Raw genomic sequence first — 20,169 nt, 5'->3', positions numbered from 1 at the left:
TTCAAGATGGTGCAAGACAGCCAGAGCATTCAAATTTATTTTATTTAGAAGGATTACATTGTTGGTGCCCTCTTGACTCTTCAGTCCTGGAAAAAGGGAGGTGACAGTAAGGTATATGGTGGGGGAGGGGGCTAAACTTGCCCCCTTTCACTCCTGGTGACCCCAATGTTTGTTTTTGCCCCCTCTTAATTATGTTCTAGATTGCAGACTATTTCCAGTGCCACCCACTGATTTTTATGAAACAAAGCGAGTTCTTATGTGTAGCGCCCTACCCTGGATTCTGTTCCTTGGTTATGCTAAAGTCTAGACCGTGACAGACTGCTGGGAACTGGTCTGTAGATACATAGATAGGAGTGTTTCAGCCTATCACTCCTGTGGCTAACATAGAACACCTGGAATACCATTAACTGCTGTATAATAGCAATATGGAGTGTATCTAATGCCTACTTGTGAGAAAGACATGGATCTTTCTCATGTATTTTGGGTGCAAGTATTCATGCTGGGAAAGGAGATAGTTTTTAAACAACGGCATGTTATCATTTTATAGACATAATAGTGCCTTCCAACAGGTCTCCCATGGTTTTGGTTCAAGAAGGGCCCCTAGAAATGAAAATGTTACATCCATGTTCCAGGCCACCTTCCTCAATCGGGTGCTCTCCAGATGTTTTGGATTCTGACTTACATCAACCCCAGCCAGCATGGCCAGTAGTCAAGGATTATGGGAATTGTCCAAAACATCTGGAGGGCACCAGTTTGGAGAGGGGAAGGATGAGGAACCTGTCTTGCTCCAGATGTTGCTGGAACTCAACTTCCATTGCCCCTGAATATCCTGTATGAGGCTCTACATGGGTGGCTTCTACCCAGACCCCTTGTGGTGTCACAGCAGGAGGGGATGGAAGCAGAAAGGGAAGTCGTGGCAAAGCACATGTTTTACATGCAGAAGGGCCCTGGCCACTCCTGTCAAAGGATATTGGGTAGAAGAGCTGGAATAAGTTATTCTTGAGACCTTGGAAAGCAATCGACAGGCCTAGTTCAGGCCAATAGACAGGCCAATGCTGGGTTCAGTGGTTCCTCACCTTGGGCCCCCAGATGTTGGACTACAGCTCCCATCATCCCTGATCATTGTCCATGCTGGTTAGGGATGATGGAAGTTCTAGGCCAGTGGCAAGGGACCCAAGGGCCATTGGGCTCGGTAGACACATTTAGCCTGACCTGCTCTAAGACAGCTTCGTATGTGAGAGATTCTGGGTGGTAGTTCTGGAAGAATTTTTTTTATTATTGGTATGTCTGCAGACTGTGGTTATTTGATTATCATGTCTTTTAGTTTGCATATTCTAGTATGTTTTGTAGTACTATAACTTTCTTATTCTTACCCCTCCTCAGGTTGCTATCTTTTATCATTAGTCTGCTCTCATGCTTAATATCAGGCTGACATGTAGCCATACAGCAAGTAAAACTTTCTTTCCCTGCTATAGATAGAGGTGAAAAAAGCTTCACCTGATACACTTCACAAAGTTATTAAAGGCACAAGAGCAGGGGCAGTAAAAAAGAAAAAAAGTGGCAACTCTACAGACTCTCTAAACTCACTGATTAAAGATTAGAAATGGTAGGTCTGATGCATCTCTTCTGTCATTCCTTGATTCCCAAATCACTGAAGATAATTAGGAACACATACATCATACAGTTATGTATGAAATCTTCCATGATGGTTCTATCTTTTTTACACCATCAGTATTTTGTTGGTTGAGTGGTTTGTGAGTTCCAGTTTGTAAAAGAGAATAAATTTTACTTCTGTAGTGTATTCAACTAATCTTTGTAGAACTGTTTTTTAATGTTTCGAGTAAAGAGCTCTATTGGTTTGCTTTCTTTCAAAACAGAACAAATAAAGAAGGTGGTGGTCATTCGTACATAATGGCAAACAGTGTAACCCCCCCCCCCCCCCCAGCTGTATTGGCAGTTTTTGGCGTGTCTGCGTGTGAGAGACTTCAGAGGTTTGGGTGTAGGACTTCATTGCTCTGCAACTGCTACTCAGGGCCAGCTTGCATGATCAAGCAAGCCACAGTGGTTTGTTTAAATCGGCAGCGTGTGCCAGACACCGCTAGCCTAATTACCTACCTGGGCACAGTTTGTCATGGCGTCCAACAATGTCCTGGGTAGCATGGCTTGTTGGAGGGGGAAATGACCCTCAAAAAACCCAATAATAACCCAGCCAGAGCAAACTCTAGGCTGCATTTTTATGGCACATGGAGTTTTGTGACAGTGTGGGGAGAAGAGGGAAGAATGGTGTAGCTCTTGATTTTGTAAGAAAGGCTTTGGGCCAAAATAAGTTGACACTCCAGCCTTAAGTGAAGAATAAACCTTAGTTGTTAGGAAGGGGCTGTGACTCTGTAATCAGAGCACCTGCTTTGCAGGCAGAAGGTCCCAACTCAATCTCCAGGTAGGGCTGGAAAAATTCCTCCCTCAAACTTTGGAGAGGCATTGCCAGACAGAGTCAACAACACTGCTAGATGGACCTATGGCCTGACTCTGTATAAGGCAGCTTCCTACACAACAGCGATTTTGCTTCTGCAGAGCAGTAAATAAACAATACTAGCTCATATTATCAGCATGGATGCATGTTTATCAATAAAAGCCCTGGTCCCGCCCCTCCTTTTCACTGGGGAGGCTACTCCAAATCTCTTCCAGTGCCAACCATCACCTTTAGAAGAGAAGGAAAAAGTCGCCAAGTAACATGGTTGTACCCAGGCCTGGAGGTACAAAGGACCTGGAGACATGTGCATCATAACACACAACTGGACATATTTCACAAACATTCCCTAAGTCTGAATACAACCTGAACAATCTTGTTATCATACAACCTTAAAAGAAAACAGGTGGAACTTGATAACTGCTATCTTGTGCTACCTGGCTTTAAACACCTTCTTACACTCCAGTAGTTCAACGAAGCTCTCAAGTTACTCTGCTGACAGAAAGCTATTGTAAAGTAAGATAACCATCTGGCACTGCTAAACACCCACATTTAAAGTCCTTGCCTATTACCATAAGTGGCAAACTCCTTATACTGAACTGTATCAGCTCAGTAGTTTCCAAATCAATCTTACTACTCAATTATTAGGGAAAGTAAATGTTTATTCAATCAATTTGTGTTAGTATAGGAGAAGAGAAACTTTTGAGTTGCATAGGTTCCTTCACAAAGAAGAACTTAAAAAGTAGCTAGCTGCCAGGTGTAGACCTTTTTAAGCAGATGTCAAACTATTTCCCAAGTATGAGACCTGTGAAATTTAAAAGCTTACATACTCCTGTCTCTACATCCACCTACTGTATGCTGAGATCACAGGAGGTGGTCGGGTGGTGATTGGGGAGAAGACCTTTTCAGTAGTTGCACCTTGTTTTGCACCTGGCACTTATTCTACTATCTCTTTATCATTTCATTAGTTGAAGATCTTTTAGGCTTTTAATTATTAAACTGATTTATTTTTGCCAGCTTTTATCTGCTGTTTTGTTTTTAAATTGTTTGTTACTATTTGTTATATTATTGTATTACAATAATATTGTAATACAATAATATAACAAATAGTAACAATATTGATATACCTGAGAATATTGATACTGAAGCCTGATCTAAACATTTTAAAAATACATATATACTCTGGGTTGGATCCACCATCAGAAGACGACTACTGGCAAAGCAGAAGTTCTGTCTGTCCCCCGCCCCCTACACCCTCTAAATCTGCTCTGGACGTTTGGGGGACCCTCTGGAAGAATTTGGAGGGCACGGGGGGAGCTTCAGCAGAGGACACAGAGGTATCCTGATGATGATGGAACAGATGATCTGGATCCAATCCTTTTAGAGTACCTGATTTGTTAAAAACAGTACTAGAAATTCAAATCCACTCCTTTGCATGATTTTCAGGACTGCAATTTGCATTTAGCAAATGCAGATATTAAATAGGAGAGATGCCTACCCTCACATTCAGAGGACAGTGGCAGTATCTGGGTGTCCAAGGCCTCTGCTGCTAGCCTCCTGGCAAGCAATCCAACGGGTGGGTGCTGCCACTGCCTCATCTATCAGGATAAAATGCTGAGCACATTTGTCTCAGCGCTGTAATGAGCATAATCCCCCCAGTCTACAGAATCCATAAATACCACTACACTTGATCTTAGCCAAAAGGGTGAGAAGCGATAAACACCATTTAAGTTAGTTAATGGAAGTGGAGCACTCCCTTTGGTAGCAGGAGGCACTGGGCGTGCCTGGCCTCCTCTGGCCAGTACCTGAACTGAGCTGCTGGCTGATGTTGCTGTGTCACCTCCGTGCACACAGGGGAGAGGTGCTGGTTTGGAGGTCATCGAAGTTCCATTCCTCAGGACAAACAGAAATCCTAGAACCAAGGCTGCCCTGGAACTGGCTTCATGTATGCGTTACAAAAAGAGAGCAAGAGTGAGCGCACCTTGAAACAGCTTCCGTTTCCAGGTTAGACCAGCAAGGGCTAGGAAGGAGGGCTTTGCTTGGAAACTTCCCCAGCCCCGCTTCTGCATCAGCTCTGTGAGCATCTTGCCAGCAGCGGGCAAGGTTGTCCTTCCTTTCTGCAGCAATAGGCTCCCTCCCTTGGTCCGAGCTCCTGCATCCTCCTGACCAGGGCAGACCGCAGTTACTGGGCTGGGGCAAATGCTTTGGATGTCTTCTCTCTCTGCTTGTCCTGTGGCAAGACAAGTCCCAAAAGAGAAAGTGTCTGCAGGAAAAAAGCTGGCGGAGGGGCCGTGAGCAGAGTGCTGGAGGTGGAGGAGCCAGTGGCAGGGAGGAGGAGCTGGTGCAGGTGGAGGTGAAGCGGCAAGCGATGCACCTGTTGCTGCTGCAGGTGGAGCTTCTTCAGCAGAGGATCTTCTAGTACCTACCCGGGGCGGGGGGGAATTATTAAAGTTAATCATGTCTATAGCACAGTGCTTACAATCCCAATTTTATTTTTCCCTTGGCTGTCTTGCCATTCTAGCTCATGGGTAGGTGACAGTCTCCTTACAACCAATTTGGAAGGTGCATTAAGTGAAGGATCAGTGACTTGAGCCCAAGACCAGACAGCTCCTTCATGGAGCAGGAACTTGGGGATCTCTTGTGTCCAGGCACAATATTTTAGATACAGTGCGGTAAATCATATGATCAAGATCACCTTTTGGGGGGTTTAATTCTTTTTACACTAATTAGAAGCCCTGCTTGGCTGCTTTGAAGATCCTGTATGGCACCTGTCTTTTCCCCCCCTTCCCAGTAGTTTATAGCTGGGCAGATTAGATTCAGAATGGGGAAATGGCAATAAGCACCCATCCCCAGTGCCATTTCAGAGCAGCATCTGCAGAGGGCTGCTAATTAGCCCTACATCCTAAAGAGCCTGGAGCTGAGGGCCTGGAAGTGCTGCCTTCACCTCTATGAACCTGGTTGTTTACCAAGATTCTCATTGGGGGCTGTGCTTCATGTGTCCCTGTCATCAGACTTGAGGTGCAGGGCCATTGGAGAGGTGATGCTTCATCCCAACGCCCCCCCTCTGACTGTGGAACACTCTCCCAAGAGAGGTGCACCTTTCACCTTTAAACACCAAGCCAGAACTTCCTTACTTTCCTGTGCTTAAGTTTTCCCTGGTTAAGTTTCCCTGGTTAAGTTTTGCTGCCAGTTTGAATTATCTTACTGCTTTGGTTTATTGTTGTTTATTTTATTGCCATTTCATTGAGCAGCACTTTGATGGCTTTATAGATCTATATTTTGATGTAAGCTTCCTTGGATAACTGATTAGAAAGGCAAAGTAGAAATCTATATAATGATATATAAGGGTGCAATCCTATGCAAGTTTAGACAGAAAAAAGGCCTAAAACTCTGGCTGGGAAATGCTGGGAGTTGCAGGGCTTTTTTTCTGTCTGAACATGCATACGATTTGCACCCAAAATATAATTCCATCCCACACCAGATAAAACCCCAAGTGAGAGACTTCCGGCAGAGGATGAGATGGCTAGATGGCATCACCGATGCAATGAATATGAACTTGAGCACACTCCGGGAGAGAGCGGAGGACAGGAAGGCCTGGCATGCTATGGTCCATGGGGTCACAAGGAGTCAGACACGACTTAACGACTGAACAACAACAAGAGAGACTTCCAATTCTCAACTGTGCATAGACACACCCACAGACACACACACACACTTTTTAAACACAAAGGAGATCCTGATCATGGATCTCTGTGTGTCATGTCTACTTTGTCCTTAAGTTGCACTGGCTCATTCAGTCTCACCTGGATCAGTAAATAGGTCATTACTATTCCTACTTTCACAGATGGGAAATGTGATGCTCATCAAGTCCCAAGTCTATGTTCAATGCTATAGTGCAACCAACCTGAAGTGAAGACAGGTGTGGTCTCAAGGATAAGTAGCATTCCATCCCACACCAGATGAAACCCCAAGTGAGAGACTCCCAGTTCTGAGCTGCACATATGGCTAGACCAAACCTGGGCTCTGTTATCCAAGGATGGATGGTGAAACTCAAGCCACAGAAGACCACTTGCCTTCTGGTCCCTTGTAATTCCCTGTCCTGGTTCTTACCAATTTGGTCACTCTTTGCTCCTGCCCCAGCCCAGCACCATATCTATGGGTTGTCTCTCTCATTTTTAACTCCTAAGTGGAAGACGTTACCTGCAAAAGGTGGAAGCGCCTCTGTCTCCCCCATTCCCTGGAACCAAGCTGGCACTCGCAGGGGAAAGTGTGTGACTGTGTGTGTGCATAGAATAACACATGCATGGATGTATGCAAAATGAGAAGTGTGCACCCCCTTGGACAGAGTTACTGGGCAAGACTCACTGGAAAATGTAAAACTGGCAATGAGGTTACTTCAGACAAAAGGTCTCCATGGAACAGGCTTGGACGTTTGACTGATCTTTGGTCAATTAACCAAGGTATTAAAAACCCATGTTAGAGCCACCAAAAAATAAACTTTAGCCATCACCCAATCTGATACTCATGCTAGTTGCAAAAATAAGTCCATTACCTGTTATTGTGAGACGGTGAGGTTGACGTTTTAAAAAATAGTAATGAATTATTAGAACTTTTAACAATATAAAGTGAGGTTTCGATAAACCTAAGAAAATCACTCAACAGTTCTTGCACCATTAACACCAGGGTCAGCCTATAGCTATAATGTTTTAAAATATGCAGTTTAAAATAGAAATAAAGCAAAGTACCAGTTACTATTAAGAAGCGACAGCTCGCATGAAGGGAGTACTTCCTGGTTCATGCAGCAAGCAAGACAGATTCTTAGGCCAGGGGTGGGAAATCATTGGGGTCCCAATCCACTAAAACCACTGGGGTCCCAATCTGGCCCTTAGGGGTCCCCAAAAGGCTACACCCCCTTTCCCCAACTACCAATCATTTGGCTGGCTTTTAAGCAAATATTCTGGCATGTTTTGTATTTCGGCCCCAGTCTTTTTGCCTTGCTTTTTAGGTCTCTAACATCAAGAAGGGCAGCATGTCCACAGTCTGGTACCTGTATCCGAGGCAGGGTAGTCTCAGCAGGCAAGAGGAAGGGCTCTCCCAGGACAGTCCCCACGCGGGAAGAATACACATGGTCACCTAGCACAGGGCTCAGGATCAGGGTCAGGTGCACCAGGAGCTGGCTAGTGAAGGCTGCCGGAGAGAAAAACAAAATATCAGAAGGGGGTCCAGAGTAGGGCGCCAGGCAAACGATGCATAAGGTGTGACCCTCAGTCCAAGCTCTCGTAAATACTTTGGAGCAGGAGTGCTGTACAGCATCCAAAAATAAGATCCATTAAAAAGAACTGTAACTGCCAAGAAACCCAGACTCTGCAGTCCGAATAAGGGCTGCTAAAAGGCACTGTTTTCATTGCATTATTTTGTTCCTTATTTCCTTAGTTGCATTATTTTCTTTTTTATTGTGGAAAACACCATGCAGTGTTTTCCACAATATGTATGTGCTAGCGAGAGGCCAAATGGCAGAGGACAAGTGAAAAAAAGAATGGTTCAGGTCAGAATGAGCACTTCTGGACTCAAGGCTAGGCTAGAATAAGAGCAAAGGAACTGAAATTAAAATAAGGGGAAAGAAGCTGAGGCTAAAAGCGCCAGGGAGGAATAGAGGGACAAACTGGCCCCATCCCCTCTCACAGGAGGACCTGACCACATCCCATCTGGCCTCTGGGAATTCAAGTAAACAGTTCTCATGTACATTAAACACAGGGCCATTTCTAGGGGGAGGCAAAGTGGGCAGTCGCCCAGGGCACCAAGGGATCCAGGGCGCCAAATGACCCCCAGGCAATAGCAGTAGTAGCTGGGCAACGCAATAAAGTGCTGTGCTGGCCAGTCCAGGCTGCAGCTGCGTGCCATTTCAAATCACAATATATCCTTAGCATGAGAGGCAGCAAACTGAACCAGCCAGTTCACTAATTTGGGTGGTGGTGCACAGCCACTGAGGGCACTGGAGCAGTCGGGGACACGGCGTTGCACTGTTCCAGGGCCCTTAGTGGCTGTGTGTCCGTAAAGTAGCATCTGCTCCAAACGTTTAAAGCACTTTACAGTGGCATGAATATATGTTTCAGCGAAAAAGAAAGACATCAAAAATAGAAGATACCAATATTGCGGGAAATTCGTGTTTTGTCCCCGATGAACCCAATACTGGCAAGCGGGGGGGCGGGGGGTGGCTTCCAAATTGTGCCTTGCCTAGGGCGCCAAAATAACTTGAAATGACCCTGTTTGAATGTTTCTCTACAAACACGAGGACTAGAGACTTGACCCTTTTAAAAAAGGCTAAGGGGTTGCTGTCTCAGGTTCTAAACTGTGTGCTGCACAGCTTTACTCTCAGGATAGGAATGTCTCTGGTTGAATGGGAAGCAGCTGTTACTGAGCTGTCCCACTTTTGGCTGCTCTCGAGTTTCTCACTTTGCTTTCCACAACATAACGCGTGTCCCAGTCACACTTTGGGGGAGCCGCCCCCAACCAGGTGTCCTCCACATGCATGGGACTCCCACTCCCACAATCCTCAGCCAGCATGGCCAATGGCCCTGTTGTCCAACGTATCTGGAGGGCACCGGGTTGGGGGCAGCTGCCTTAGGCTGTGTCTCCGCCACAGTTGCTCCCCCTCCCCATAACGCACCCGACAACGGCTGCAGCTGCAGCAAGGCACAGCCGTCGCAGGAGTCCAGCACCTTGTAGAGTGTCAGTGTCTTTTTTACCTCCTTCCTTTTGAGGCTGCGCTTAGACGCAGAAGCCACGGGCACCACCTGCAACCCAGACAGAGGCTACGAGTCAGCATGCCGCCTTCCTGCCGGCCACTAGTCATTTCAGCAGCCAGACAGAGCCCAAGGAATCCCTGTGCCCAGTTGGATCCCAGAAAGGGCCAGACCAGATGGGCCAGGGCTCTTTGGGGACCTGAGCTGGCCCTCCATGGTCCAGACCACCGAACCCCTGCTGCCTTCAGCAGCAGCAAGCTCTGTAGAGCTGCACCCAAAAAGCCCCTCCACCCTCTCTATTAACCCTGTCCTCACCAGGTTAATGTCTTCAACCTGCATCAGCTTGAGGCCTGTACAGATTTCCCCCTCCAAAGCCGCAGGGATCCTGGTAGTGACAGCGCTGTAAAGAGAGTGGTCACTGTCAAGACAGCTGTACTTAGTGGATTTATCTTTGAGAAATCATGGAGGATGGGTGAAGTGCCAGATGACTGGAGGAGGGCTAATGTTGTCCCTGTCTTCAAAAAGGGTAAAAAGGAGGAACCTGGGAACTACAGACCAGTCAGTCTGACATCAATCCCTGGGAAAATTCTGGAGCAGATGATAAAGCAATCCATCTGGAAGCACCTTGACAACAATGCAGTGATTACTCAAAGCCAACATGGATTTGTCAAGAACAAATCCTGCCAGACGAATCTGATCTCATTTTTTGATCAAGTAACCTCCTTTGTGGACTGTGGGAATGCTGTGGACATAATATACCTCAACTTCAGCAAAGCTTTCGACAAAGTGCCCCATGATATCCTGATGAGCAAACTAGCTCAAAGTGGACTAGATGAAACAATGATCCGGTGGATCCACAGTTGGCTACAGAATCGGACTCAAAGAGTGCTTATCAATGGGATCTTCTCAAACTGGGGTGAGGTAACGAGCAGGGTACCACAGGGCTCAGTCCAGGGCCCAATGCTCTTCAACATTTTTATGAATGACTTGGAGGAGGAGGTGCAGGGAATGCTGATCAAATTTGCAGATGACACAAAATTGGGCGGGATAGCTAATACTTTGGAAGACAAACAAAATTCAAAGTGATCTGGATAGACTGGAGGGCTGGGCAGAAAATAACAGAATGAAATTCAATAGGGTTAAATGCCGAGTTCTGCACCTAGGAAAAAGAAACCGAATGCACAGTTACAAGATGGGGGATATGAGGCTCAACAACACTACAAGCGAGAAGGATCTTGGAACTGCTATCGATCACAAGCTGAATATGAGCCAACAATGTGATGTGGCTGCAAAAAAGGCCAATGTTGTTTTGGGCTGCATTAATAGAAGCATAGCTTCCAAATCCCGGGAAGTACTAGTTCCCCTCTACTCAGCACTGGTTAGGCCTCATCTGGAGTACTGTGTCCAGTTCTGGGCACCACACTTTAAGAAGGATGCAGACAAACTGGAGAGGGTTCAGAAGAGGGCAACAAAGATGATCAGGGGACTGGAAACAAAGCCCTATGAAGAGAGACTGAAAGAACTGGGCATGTTTACCCTTGAGAAGAGAAGACTGAGGGGAGATATGATAGCGCTCTTCAAGTACTTGAAAGGTTGTCACAGAGAGGAGGGCCAGGATCACTTCTCGATCATCCCAGAATGCAGGACATGGAATAATGGGCTCAAGTTACAGGAAGCCAGATTCCGGCTGAACTTCAGGAAAAACCTCCTGACTGTTAGAGCAATACGACAATGGAACCAATGACCTAGGGAGGTGGTGGGCTCTCCCACACTGGAGGCATTCAAGATGAGGCTGGACAGCTATCTGTCGGGGATGCCCTGACTTGGATTCCTGCATTGAGCAGGGGGTTGGACTCGATGGTCTTGTAGGCCCCTTCCAACCCTACTGTTCTATGATTCTATGATGTGAGAGAAATGGACAAGGCAAGATGGATGCCTACAGCCCTCTCCCCTTTTCCCTTAAGGATTCCACATACTACACACCATCAGTGGAAACAGGAAGAAATTAGAAAGTCGTAACTCACCAGTAGGTAGCGGTTGGAAGTTTTGCTCTCTGGCTCTTAACAAAGAAGTCTTGGAGACATTGGAAGGTGCTCGGGCACCCTGATAGCAGAACAAGTCCAGAACTCTCCCTAGGGAGGTACAAAGTCCTTTACAAATATTCATTCTCTGACATAAGCCACGAGTATATCCCATTCTATGCATGGAGGCTGAAAAATAAGTGACATGCCTAAGGCTATTCAGTTCTTCCATAGCAGGGATGAGATCTGAACCCAGGTCCAGGACATTTTCCAATATCAGACATAAGACATCGACAGCCACAGCACACTTCCCCTTCAGCTCTATGACTGCAGCTTCACCGCTCCATTTCATTTATTCATTTATAGCCTAGCCTGCCCTACCCTCTGGGTTCAGACCAGCTTCCAGCTGTTTGTCTCAGAGTTAACAGTTCTGTCCCCAGAGGGCTCACAGTATAAATCAATCAAATGGTATGGGGAAAATGGTGCTGGAATACATCTCCCATTGTTCCCAGCCAGGACGCATGTATGGTCTACCTGGAGAGAACCAGGTTGGGGAAGGCTGGTTTGGGGAATAAAAGAGGCCAAATGAAATAAAAGTGACATCGTAAACCTAAAATCTATTAACAAAACAAAAACCATTAACCTGCATACTACACCATAACCATCAACACCAAGGTTTCTATGCTCACAAGAGCCAATCACAAGGCTTTCCGCCTCTCCTCAGCAACCATTTTGGGGAATAACTAAAGAAAGTTCGGAAGTAAATCAGACCACTGGCACCAGCTCTATTCTGGAGCAACTTACTCCAAAAATTACTCCCTCGACCGCTGCTCCAGCTCTCCAATGCATCACTCCAAGCCCTGGTACTGGATCATGCTCAGAAAACTGAAGCTGTCATGCAGGCCATCTATGTAGGAGGCGTAGGGAGCTGCCTTATACTGAGTTAGACCACTGGTCCATCTAGCCCAGTATTGTCAACACCGACTGGCAGCAGTGGCTTTCCAGGGTTTCAGGCAGGATTCTCTCCTAGACCTATGTGGAGATGCTGGGAACTGAACCTGGGACCTACTGCATGTGCTCTACCACTGAGCTACAACCCCTGTCCCATGGATACTCCTATAGTACTATACTTCTAATCAGATTTCAGTGGATACCCTTTTGCACACAGAGCCGAGCTGTACAGAAGACCCTTCCCCTCTTGGTTTCAGTGAATGCCCAGGCTGTGGTCTGATGGCACTGGATGCAGTATCCATGCTGAAGCTAAGCAGGTCTCAGTCTGGTCAGTGCCTGGATGGGAGACTACCTGGGAATCCCATGAGCTGCCTTGAGTTCCATGTGTCTTCTACATTAATAAAACTGTACATATCCCACCATACACAACCTACTAGGCAACTTGGTGAACTCCAAGTATTTTGGAGTATGGCTAATTGGGGGAGATGCTGTCCAAAACATCTGGAGGGTGCCAGGCTGCCTATCCTTACACATTCTTCCCCCCAAACCTTGCCTCAGTGACTTACTTTCCTGCAGCTTTGATCACCTGGAGATCCTGTGGGAGGCCCAGCTTCTCACTCAGATCCGGTAGAAGAGACAGAAAAGTTAGTTCCCCTGGTTTGCCTGTTGTAGACAGGGAAGAAGAGAAAACACATCCATGTCACAACAGAGCCTGGCCACCTAGGCACGGCGGCAGTGGTTCAGTTTCCCTCACACATGACAATTCAGCCTGCTTGATTCATTTCCACTTTGGCAGTACACCTAGTACAGGAGTCCCCAACCCTTTTGAACCTATGCGCACATTTGGGAATTTGATAAACTGCTGTGGGCATCACCACAAAATAGTTCCAACGGTTGATGTGGCTAGTCACATAATGGCTGCCGTGGGGGTCTGGCTAGTCAAAAGTGAACTAAAGAGGTAGGGGTCGGGGGAGAAAAACAGTGAAGCTGGGAGGGAGAGACAGAGCAAGGCCAGCAGGTGGGAGGGGGGAAAAATAGCAAGGTAAAGAGATGGGGGCAAATAGCGAGGCTAGAGGCTGGGAGGGAGGGGGATATAGCAAGGCAAAGGTCTAGAGGGGGAGAGAAAGAGCAAGGTTAGCAGTTAGAAAGTGAGAGAAAGAAGACTACCCTAACCTTTCCCAGACTTTTTATTTAAAAAATTTTTTTGAAGGGGGCAAGGAGTGGAAAGCATTGCGGGCGGCACTGGAGGTCCCTGCAGGCACCACATTAGGGACCCCTGACCTAGTACAACAAAGCAGCATTTAAGCACATCTAATTATCACACTACATACCTGCCACAGGCAAGCCAGGGGGTTTGCTGATGGCCACGAGTGCATCTGAAATACAAAGCAAAGCAGTGGCTTTGGGGTCAAGCGTCAGGGTGTCTTCAAGTCAAGCCTTTGTAGGTGTCACAGCAACCCTCAAAAACGTGTTGATGGCCTCAGCCACCATTCCAAAGCCAGGGAGGGCGTGTGTAGGATTTTCAGGAGCTAGGGAACGGGGCTTCTTTGCTAACAGTAGAACTCCCCATTCCTCTCTACAGTCCGTGTTCCCATTCCACAAGTCCATTAGTAACTATGAATGGATGCCAATGACAATAATAGGCAAGCGTGGCAGTTCCAAAGTTGCAGATGTCATGCTGACATATCTTTGGGTTGCTAAAATTTATTAGTGTGTCCGCAGTTTTCAGTACCTTTGCTTTTTCCCTTACATTTAAACAAAATGTAAGGGAAGGACATGCTATTGTCTTTAAATTTTTACAAGTACTCCAATGAAAAGGTCTACATGACATAACCATTACATTTGATTTCCCCCTTCAAATATTTCAGGTCGTTCACTTGGGGTGTATGCTTATTTGTTGTTTATGAAATACAAGTAAAATAAGCATGCTAAATTAGATCACTATCTAGGGAAACAGAAAATTTTCTGATGCAAATTACCTTAATTTGCTAATACAATTCAATGCCAGTTCAACATTTTCTGGAAAACCCACATCACTAGCAGGGAGAGTGAAGGGGGAGAGAAGGAGAATACACAGATCAGCCTGCCCCAACCTGTTGCCCTCCAGATGTGGTGGCTGAAGGATATGAGAGTTGTTGTCCAAGAGATCTCAAGAGCACCGGCTTGGGGAAGACTGATAAAGAAAAACAATAGGAACTTGTACAATTGCATCAGTTCTACAAAGCATGGAAGTTACATTCTGCACATTTCCTACATTTGCAGAATGGATTCCCTTGCAAAATGTAGAATCCCTTGACAGGGATGTCCAGGCATCTGTATGGTCATTCATAGGGTCTTTACTCAAGGTTCCCCCCGCCCATCAGCGTACACCAGGCCAATACAACGTGTGACCTATAAAGCAGAATGTGGTAGCCCACTCGATAAGCCCCCCTCTTTGCCAAACAGATGCCTTTGGAAAACCCACAAGCAGGGACTCAAGGCAAAAGCCCTCTCCTGTCACTGCCCCTCAGCAACTGGCATTTGGTGGGGCAAACTACAACTGAACATGGAGCTTCCATTTAACTATCATCGTGACTAGTAGCCATCAACAGACCTGTCCTAGGAACACAGGAAGCTGCCTTATACCGAGTCAGGCCGTGGGTCCATATAGCCCTGTATTGCCAACGCTGACTGGCAGCAATGGCTTTCCAGGGTTTCAGGCAGGGGGCCGGGATTGAATCTGGGAGCTTCTGCATGCAACACATGTGGTCCATCATTGAGCTATCGTCCTCACAGCCCCCACTCCAATGTCTGATCTCCCCATACAGCCCCATTGTCTAATCTCTTTCCAAAGCCATCTAAGCTAGTGGCCATCATTACCTGTAGGGGTAGCAAATCCCATCAGTGAACTCCACATCGCATGAAAAAATATTCTCTTTTGCTCTCCTGCCATTCAGTATCACTGGATGATCCCAAGAGCTAGTACAGGGCCAAGGAGCCTGTTGGCCCTCCAAATGTGGTTGGACTCCATCAGCCCATCAGAATAGCCAATGGTCAGGGATGATGGTGTTTGTTGTCCATCAGCATTTGGAGGGTCCATCCCGGCTCTGGTATTATGAGAGACAACATACATACCATCTCTGTGCACCACTGATGCTGCCAGTAGCCTCAGCAGTTCCTCACGGTCCAGTGGTCCTTTGGGCCCCAAGACACTCACTCGGCCAGAACTCTCTGCCATTGGCTTTCCCAAGCCTCTTTGCTTCAGCAGCAACTGGTACCTGCAAGAAGGGAAACTGTAAAAAGAGCTTGTACTGCAGGTGCGGGCAACGTGCTCTTCCAGATGTTTTGGACTACAACTCCCATCAGCCCTAGCCAGCATAGCTAAAGGTGAGGACAGACGGGAGTTGTAGGCCAAAACATCTGGAGGGGCATGTTGCCCACCCCTGCTCTACTGTGTACCTAGCCAGCCTGACTTAAGCTCCCTACATTCCTCTAGCTATCATGCAACACAACCCTTGCCAGAGGTAGGGAGAAAAATAAGAAAAATGCGTGACAACCCATCTCCCCACTGAGTTTCTTCATGCTGCTTCCTGAGGATTCTCATAAGAACATAAGAAGAGCTGTGCTGGATCAGACCAAGGGTCCATCTAGTCCAGCATTCTGTTCACACAATGGCCAGCCAGCTGTTGACCTGGAACCCACAAGCAAGACATGAGTGCAACAGCACCCTCCTGCCGAAGACCCCAGCAACTAGTGTTGTTTTTCAGTCGTTCAGTCGTGTCCGACTCTTCGTGACCCCATGGACCATAGCACGCCAGGCCTTCCTGTCCTGCGCTCTCTCCCGGAGCGTGCTCAAGTTCATATTCATTGCATCCGTGATGCTATCTAGCCATCTCATCCTCTGCCGTCCCCTTCTCCTTTTGCCTTCAGTCTTTCCCAGCATCAGGGTCTTTTCCAGGGAGTTTTCTCTTCGCATTAGGTGGCCAAAATATTGGAGCTTCAGCTTCAGTATCTGTCCTTCCAATGAGCACTCAGGGTTGATTTCCTTTAGGATGGACTGATTTGACCTCCTTGCAGTCCAGGGGACTCGTAAGAGTCTTCTCCAGCACCACAGCTCGAAAGCATCAATTCTTCGGCGCTCAGCCTTCCTTATAGTCCAGCTCTCACAGCCATACATTACTACTGGCAAAACCATAGCTTTGATTAGACGGACCTTTGTCGGCAAGGTGATGTCTCTGCTTCTGACTATGCTGTCTAGGTTTGCCATCGCTTTCCTCCCAAGGAGCAAGCGTCTTTTAATTTCATGGCTACAGTCACTGTCTGCGGTGATCTTGGAGCCCAAGAAAGTAAAATCTGTCACTGCTTCCATTTCTTCCCCTTCTATATGCCAGGAAGTGATGGGGCCAGATGCCATGATCTTCGTTTTTTTAATGTTGAGTTTCAAACCAGCTTTTGCACTCTCCTCTTTCACCCTCAACAAGAGGCTCTTTAGATCCTCTTCGCTTTCTGCCATTAGGGTGGTATCGTCTGCATATCGGAGGTTGTTGATAATTCTCCCAGCAATCTTAATTCTGACCTCTGATTCATCCAACCCGGCATTTCTCATGATGTACTCTGCATATAAGTTAAATAAGCAGGGTGACAATATGCAGCCTTGTCGTACTCCTTTCCCAATTTTGAACCAATCGGTTGTTCCATGTCTGGTTCTTACTGTTGCTTCTTGACCCTCGTACAGGTTTCTCAGGAGACAGGTAAGGTGGTCTGGTACTCCCATCACTTTAAGAATTTGCCACAGTTTGATGTGATCCACACAATCAAAGGCTTTAGCGTAGTCAATGAAGCAGAAATAGACGTTTTTCTGGAATTCTCTTGCTTTCTCCATGATCCAGAACATGTTGGCGATTTGATCTCTAGTTCCTCTGCCTCTCCTAAACCCAGCTTGTACTTCCGGTAGTTCTCGGTTCGCATACTGCTGAAGCCTAGCTTGTAGGATTTTGAGCATCACCTTGCTGGCATGTGAAATGAGCGCAATGGTGCGGTAGTTTGAACAATCTTTGGCGTTGCCATTCTTTGGAATTGGAATGTAAACTGACCTTTTCCAGTCTTGTGGCCACTGTTGAGTGTTCCAGATTTGTTGGCATATTGAATGCAGCACTTTAACAGCATCATCTTTTAGGATTTTAAATAGCTCGGCTGGAATACTGTCATCTCCGCTAGCTTTGTTGTTAGTAATGCTTCCTAAGGCCCACTTGACTTCACTCTCGAGGATGTCCGGCTCAAGTTCAGTGAGCGCACTATCATGGCTATCAGGGACATTCAGATCTTTCCTGTATAGTTCTTCTGTGTATTCTTGCCACCTCTTCTTAATCTCATCTGCTTCTATTAGGTCCCTGCCTTCTTTGTCCTTTATCATGTCCGTCTTTGCACAAAACGTTCTCTTGAGATCTCCAATTTTCTTGAAGAGATCTCTAGTCTTTCCCATTCTGTTGTTTTCCTCGATTTCTTTGCATTGTTCATTTAAGAAGGCCTTCTTGTCTCTCCTTGCTATTCTCTGGAACTCTGCATTCAGTTGGGTATATCTTCCCCTTTCTCCCTTGCTTTTCGCTTCCCTTCTTTCGTGAGCTACTTGTAAAGCCTCATCAGACAGCCACTTTGCTTTCTTGCATTTCTTTTTCTTTGGGATGGATTTCGTTGCTGTCTCCTGAACAATGTTACGGGCTTCCATCCATAGTTCCTCAGGCACTCTGTCTATCAGGTCTAATCCCTGAAATCTATTCCTCACCTCCACTGTATATTCATCAGGGATATGATTTAGGTCATACCTGAACGGTTTAGTGGTTTTCCCGACGTTCTTCAATTTAAGCCGAAATTTTGCAAGAAGCAGCTCATGATCTGAGCCACAGTCAGCTCCAGGTCTTGTTTTTACTGACTGTATGGAGCTTCTCCATCTTTGGCTGCAAAGGACATAATCAATCTGATTTCGATATTGACCATCTGGTGACGTCCATGTGTAGAGTCGCCTCTTGTGCTGTTGGAAAAGAGTGTTTGCTATGATCAGCGTGTTCTCTTGGCAAAACTCTATTAGCTTTTGTCCTGCTTCATTTTGTACACCAAGGCCATGCTTGCCTGTTATCCCGGTGATTTCTTGACTTCCTATTTTAGCATTCCAATCCCCTATGATGAAGAGGACATCTTTTTTTGGTGTTAGTTCTAGAAGGTGTTGTAGGTCTTCATAGAACCCATCAACCTCAGCTTCTTCGGCCTCAGTGGTTGGGGCATAGACTTGAATTACTGTGATGTTGAATGGTTTGCCTTGGATTCGTACTGAGATCATTCTATCATTTTTCAGATTGTACCCCAGTACTGCTTTTCCCACCCTTTTGTTGACTATGAGTGCTACTCCATTTCTTCTAAGGGATTCTTGCCCACAATAGTAGATATGATGGTCACCTGAATTAAATTCGCCCATGCCTGTCCATTTTAGTTCGCTGATTCCCAAGATGTCGATGTTCAATCTTGCCATCTCATGTTTGACCACCTCCAGCTTACCTTGATTCATTGATCTGACATTCCAGGTTCCTAAACAATATTGTTCTTTACAGCATCGGATTTTCTTTTCACCACCAGACACATCCACAGCTGAGTGTCCTTTCGGGTTTGGCCCAGCCGCTTCACTCTTTCTGGCGCTACTTGGACATACCCTCTGCTCTTCCCCAGTAGCATATTGGACACCTTCCGACCTGAGGGGCTCATCTTCCGGCGTCATATCTTTTAGCCTTGTGATACGTTCCATGGGGTTTTCTTGGCAAGAATACTGGAGTGGGTTGCCATTTCCTTCTCCAGTGGACCACATTTTGTCAGAACTCTCTGCCATGACCTGTCCGTCTTGGGTGGCCCTGCATGGCATAGCTTATGGCTTCACTGAGTTACGCAAGCCCCTTCGCCACAACAAGGCAGTGATCCATGAAGGGGAGCAACTGGTGTACTTGGGCACAATACCTCCGATACTGGAGGTAACATATAGCCATCAGGACTAGTAGCCATTTGACAGCCTTCTCCTCTAACCCTCTTTTAAAGCCATCCAAATTGGTGGCCATCACCGCATCTTCCGGTAGCAAATTCCATAGTGTAACTATGTGCTGTGTGAAGTCCTTCCTTTCATCTCTCCTGAATCTCCCACCAATCAGCTTCATGGGATGACCCCCGGTTCTAGAATTATGAGAGAGGGAGAAAAATGTCTCCCTATCCACATTCTCCACGCTATGCATAATTTCATACACCTCTGTCACATCACCCCTTACTCGCCCTTTTTCCAAGCTAGACAAGCCCAGCTGTTATAACTTTCCTTCATAGGGGAGTTGCTCCAGCCCTTGATCATTTTAGTTACCCTGTTCTGCACTTTTCCCAGCTCTACAGTATCTTTTTTTAGGTGTGGTGACCAGAACTGTACACAGTATTCTAGGTGTGGTTGCACCACAGATTTATTGCCAGTTTTATCCTCGATTCCTTTCCTAATTATGCCTAACATGGAGTTTGCCTTTTTTACAGCGGCTGCACACTGGGTTGACATCTTCATTGACTGTCCCCCACAACCCCAAGATCTCTTTCCTGGTGGGTCACTGCTAGCTCAGATCCCATCAGGTTATGCTTGAAGTTGGGATTTTTTGCCCCAACGTGCATCATTTTACACTTTACCAGGCACGCGTACTGAAGGGCGCCCACGACCCTCCGCGCCTGCCAACCAGGCACCAAGCGCTGGAGCGGAACATCACGAGCGACCGAAGGGAAGAAAAGCAGTGAGCTCCATTACACACACGCGTGCGTACAAAAAGAACCCATCTTGACGCTGTGGCTGCCGGGAGATGTAGTTTCACACTAAAGAACGGCGACAGCAGAGCTCCCCCGCCTTCTTTCCGTTGCGTAGGGATTGTGCAGCGCCACCTGGAGGGGAAAGCCAGAGAGGCCGGGCAAGGAATAAATAAGGCCGCGCGAGGAAACCACCCCGTTC

At 46.7% G+C, this 20,169-nt stretch overlaps 1 protein-coding gene across 3 annotated transcripts; it reads right to left on the bottom strand.

Annotated features, from left to right (window-relative positions):
• Positions 1–1,816: 1,816 nt before the first annotated feature.
• Positions 1,817–20,011, bottom strand: RPUSD3 (RNA pseudouridine synthase D3). 3 transcript variants are annotated; one of them, XM_084840584.1, is made up of 9 exons: positions 19,857–20,011; positions 15,297–15,439; positions 13,514–13,558; positions 12,749–12,845; positions 11,235–11,342; positions 9,526–9,610; positions 9,135–9,261; positions 7,515–7,654; positions 1,817–4,889 (listed from the first exon to the last, which is right to left on the bottom strand). In XM_084840584.1, the coding sequence occupies exons 1-9, from the start codon at positions 19,928–19,930 to the stop codon at positions 4,650–4,652; spliced, it is 1,059 nt and encodes a 352-aa protein (XP_084696710.1). In that variant the 5' UTR covers positions 19,931–20,011; the 3' UTR covers positions 1,817–4,649. The 3 variants fall into 3 exon arrangements, with proteins under 3 accessions (XP_084696710.1, XP_084696712.1, XP_084696711.1); XM_084840586.1 differs by having other exon boundaries at positions 2,610–4,889; positions 19,870–20,011; XM_084840585.1 differs by lacking the exon at positions 19,857–20,011 and having other exon boundaries at positions 2,610–4,889; positions 15,297–15,627.
• Between the last annotated feature and the right edge of the window lie 158 nt (positions 20,012–20,169).

This window comes from Heloderma suspectum, chromosome 2 (assembly GCF_057233095.1).
Source record: "Heloderma suspectum isolate Gila_16-S chromosome 2, 16-S_ref, whole genome shotgun sequence".
Taxonomy (NCBI): Eukaryota; Metazoa; Chordata; class Lepidosauria; order Squamata; family Helodermatidae; genus Heloderma; species Heloderma suspectum.
Note: the sequence above shows the minus strand (reverse complement) of the source record. Positions and strands in the feature narration are given on the sequence as shown.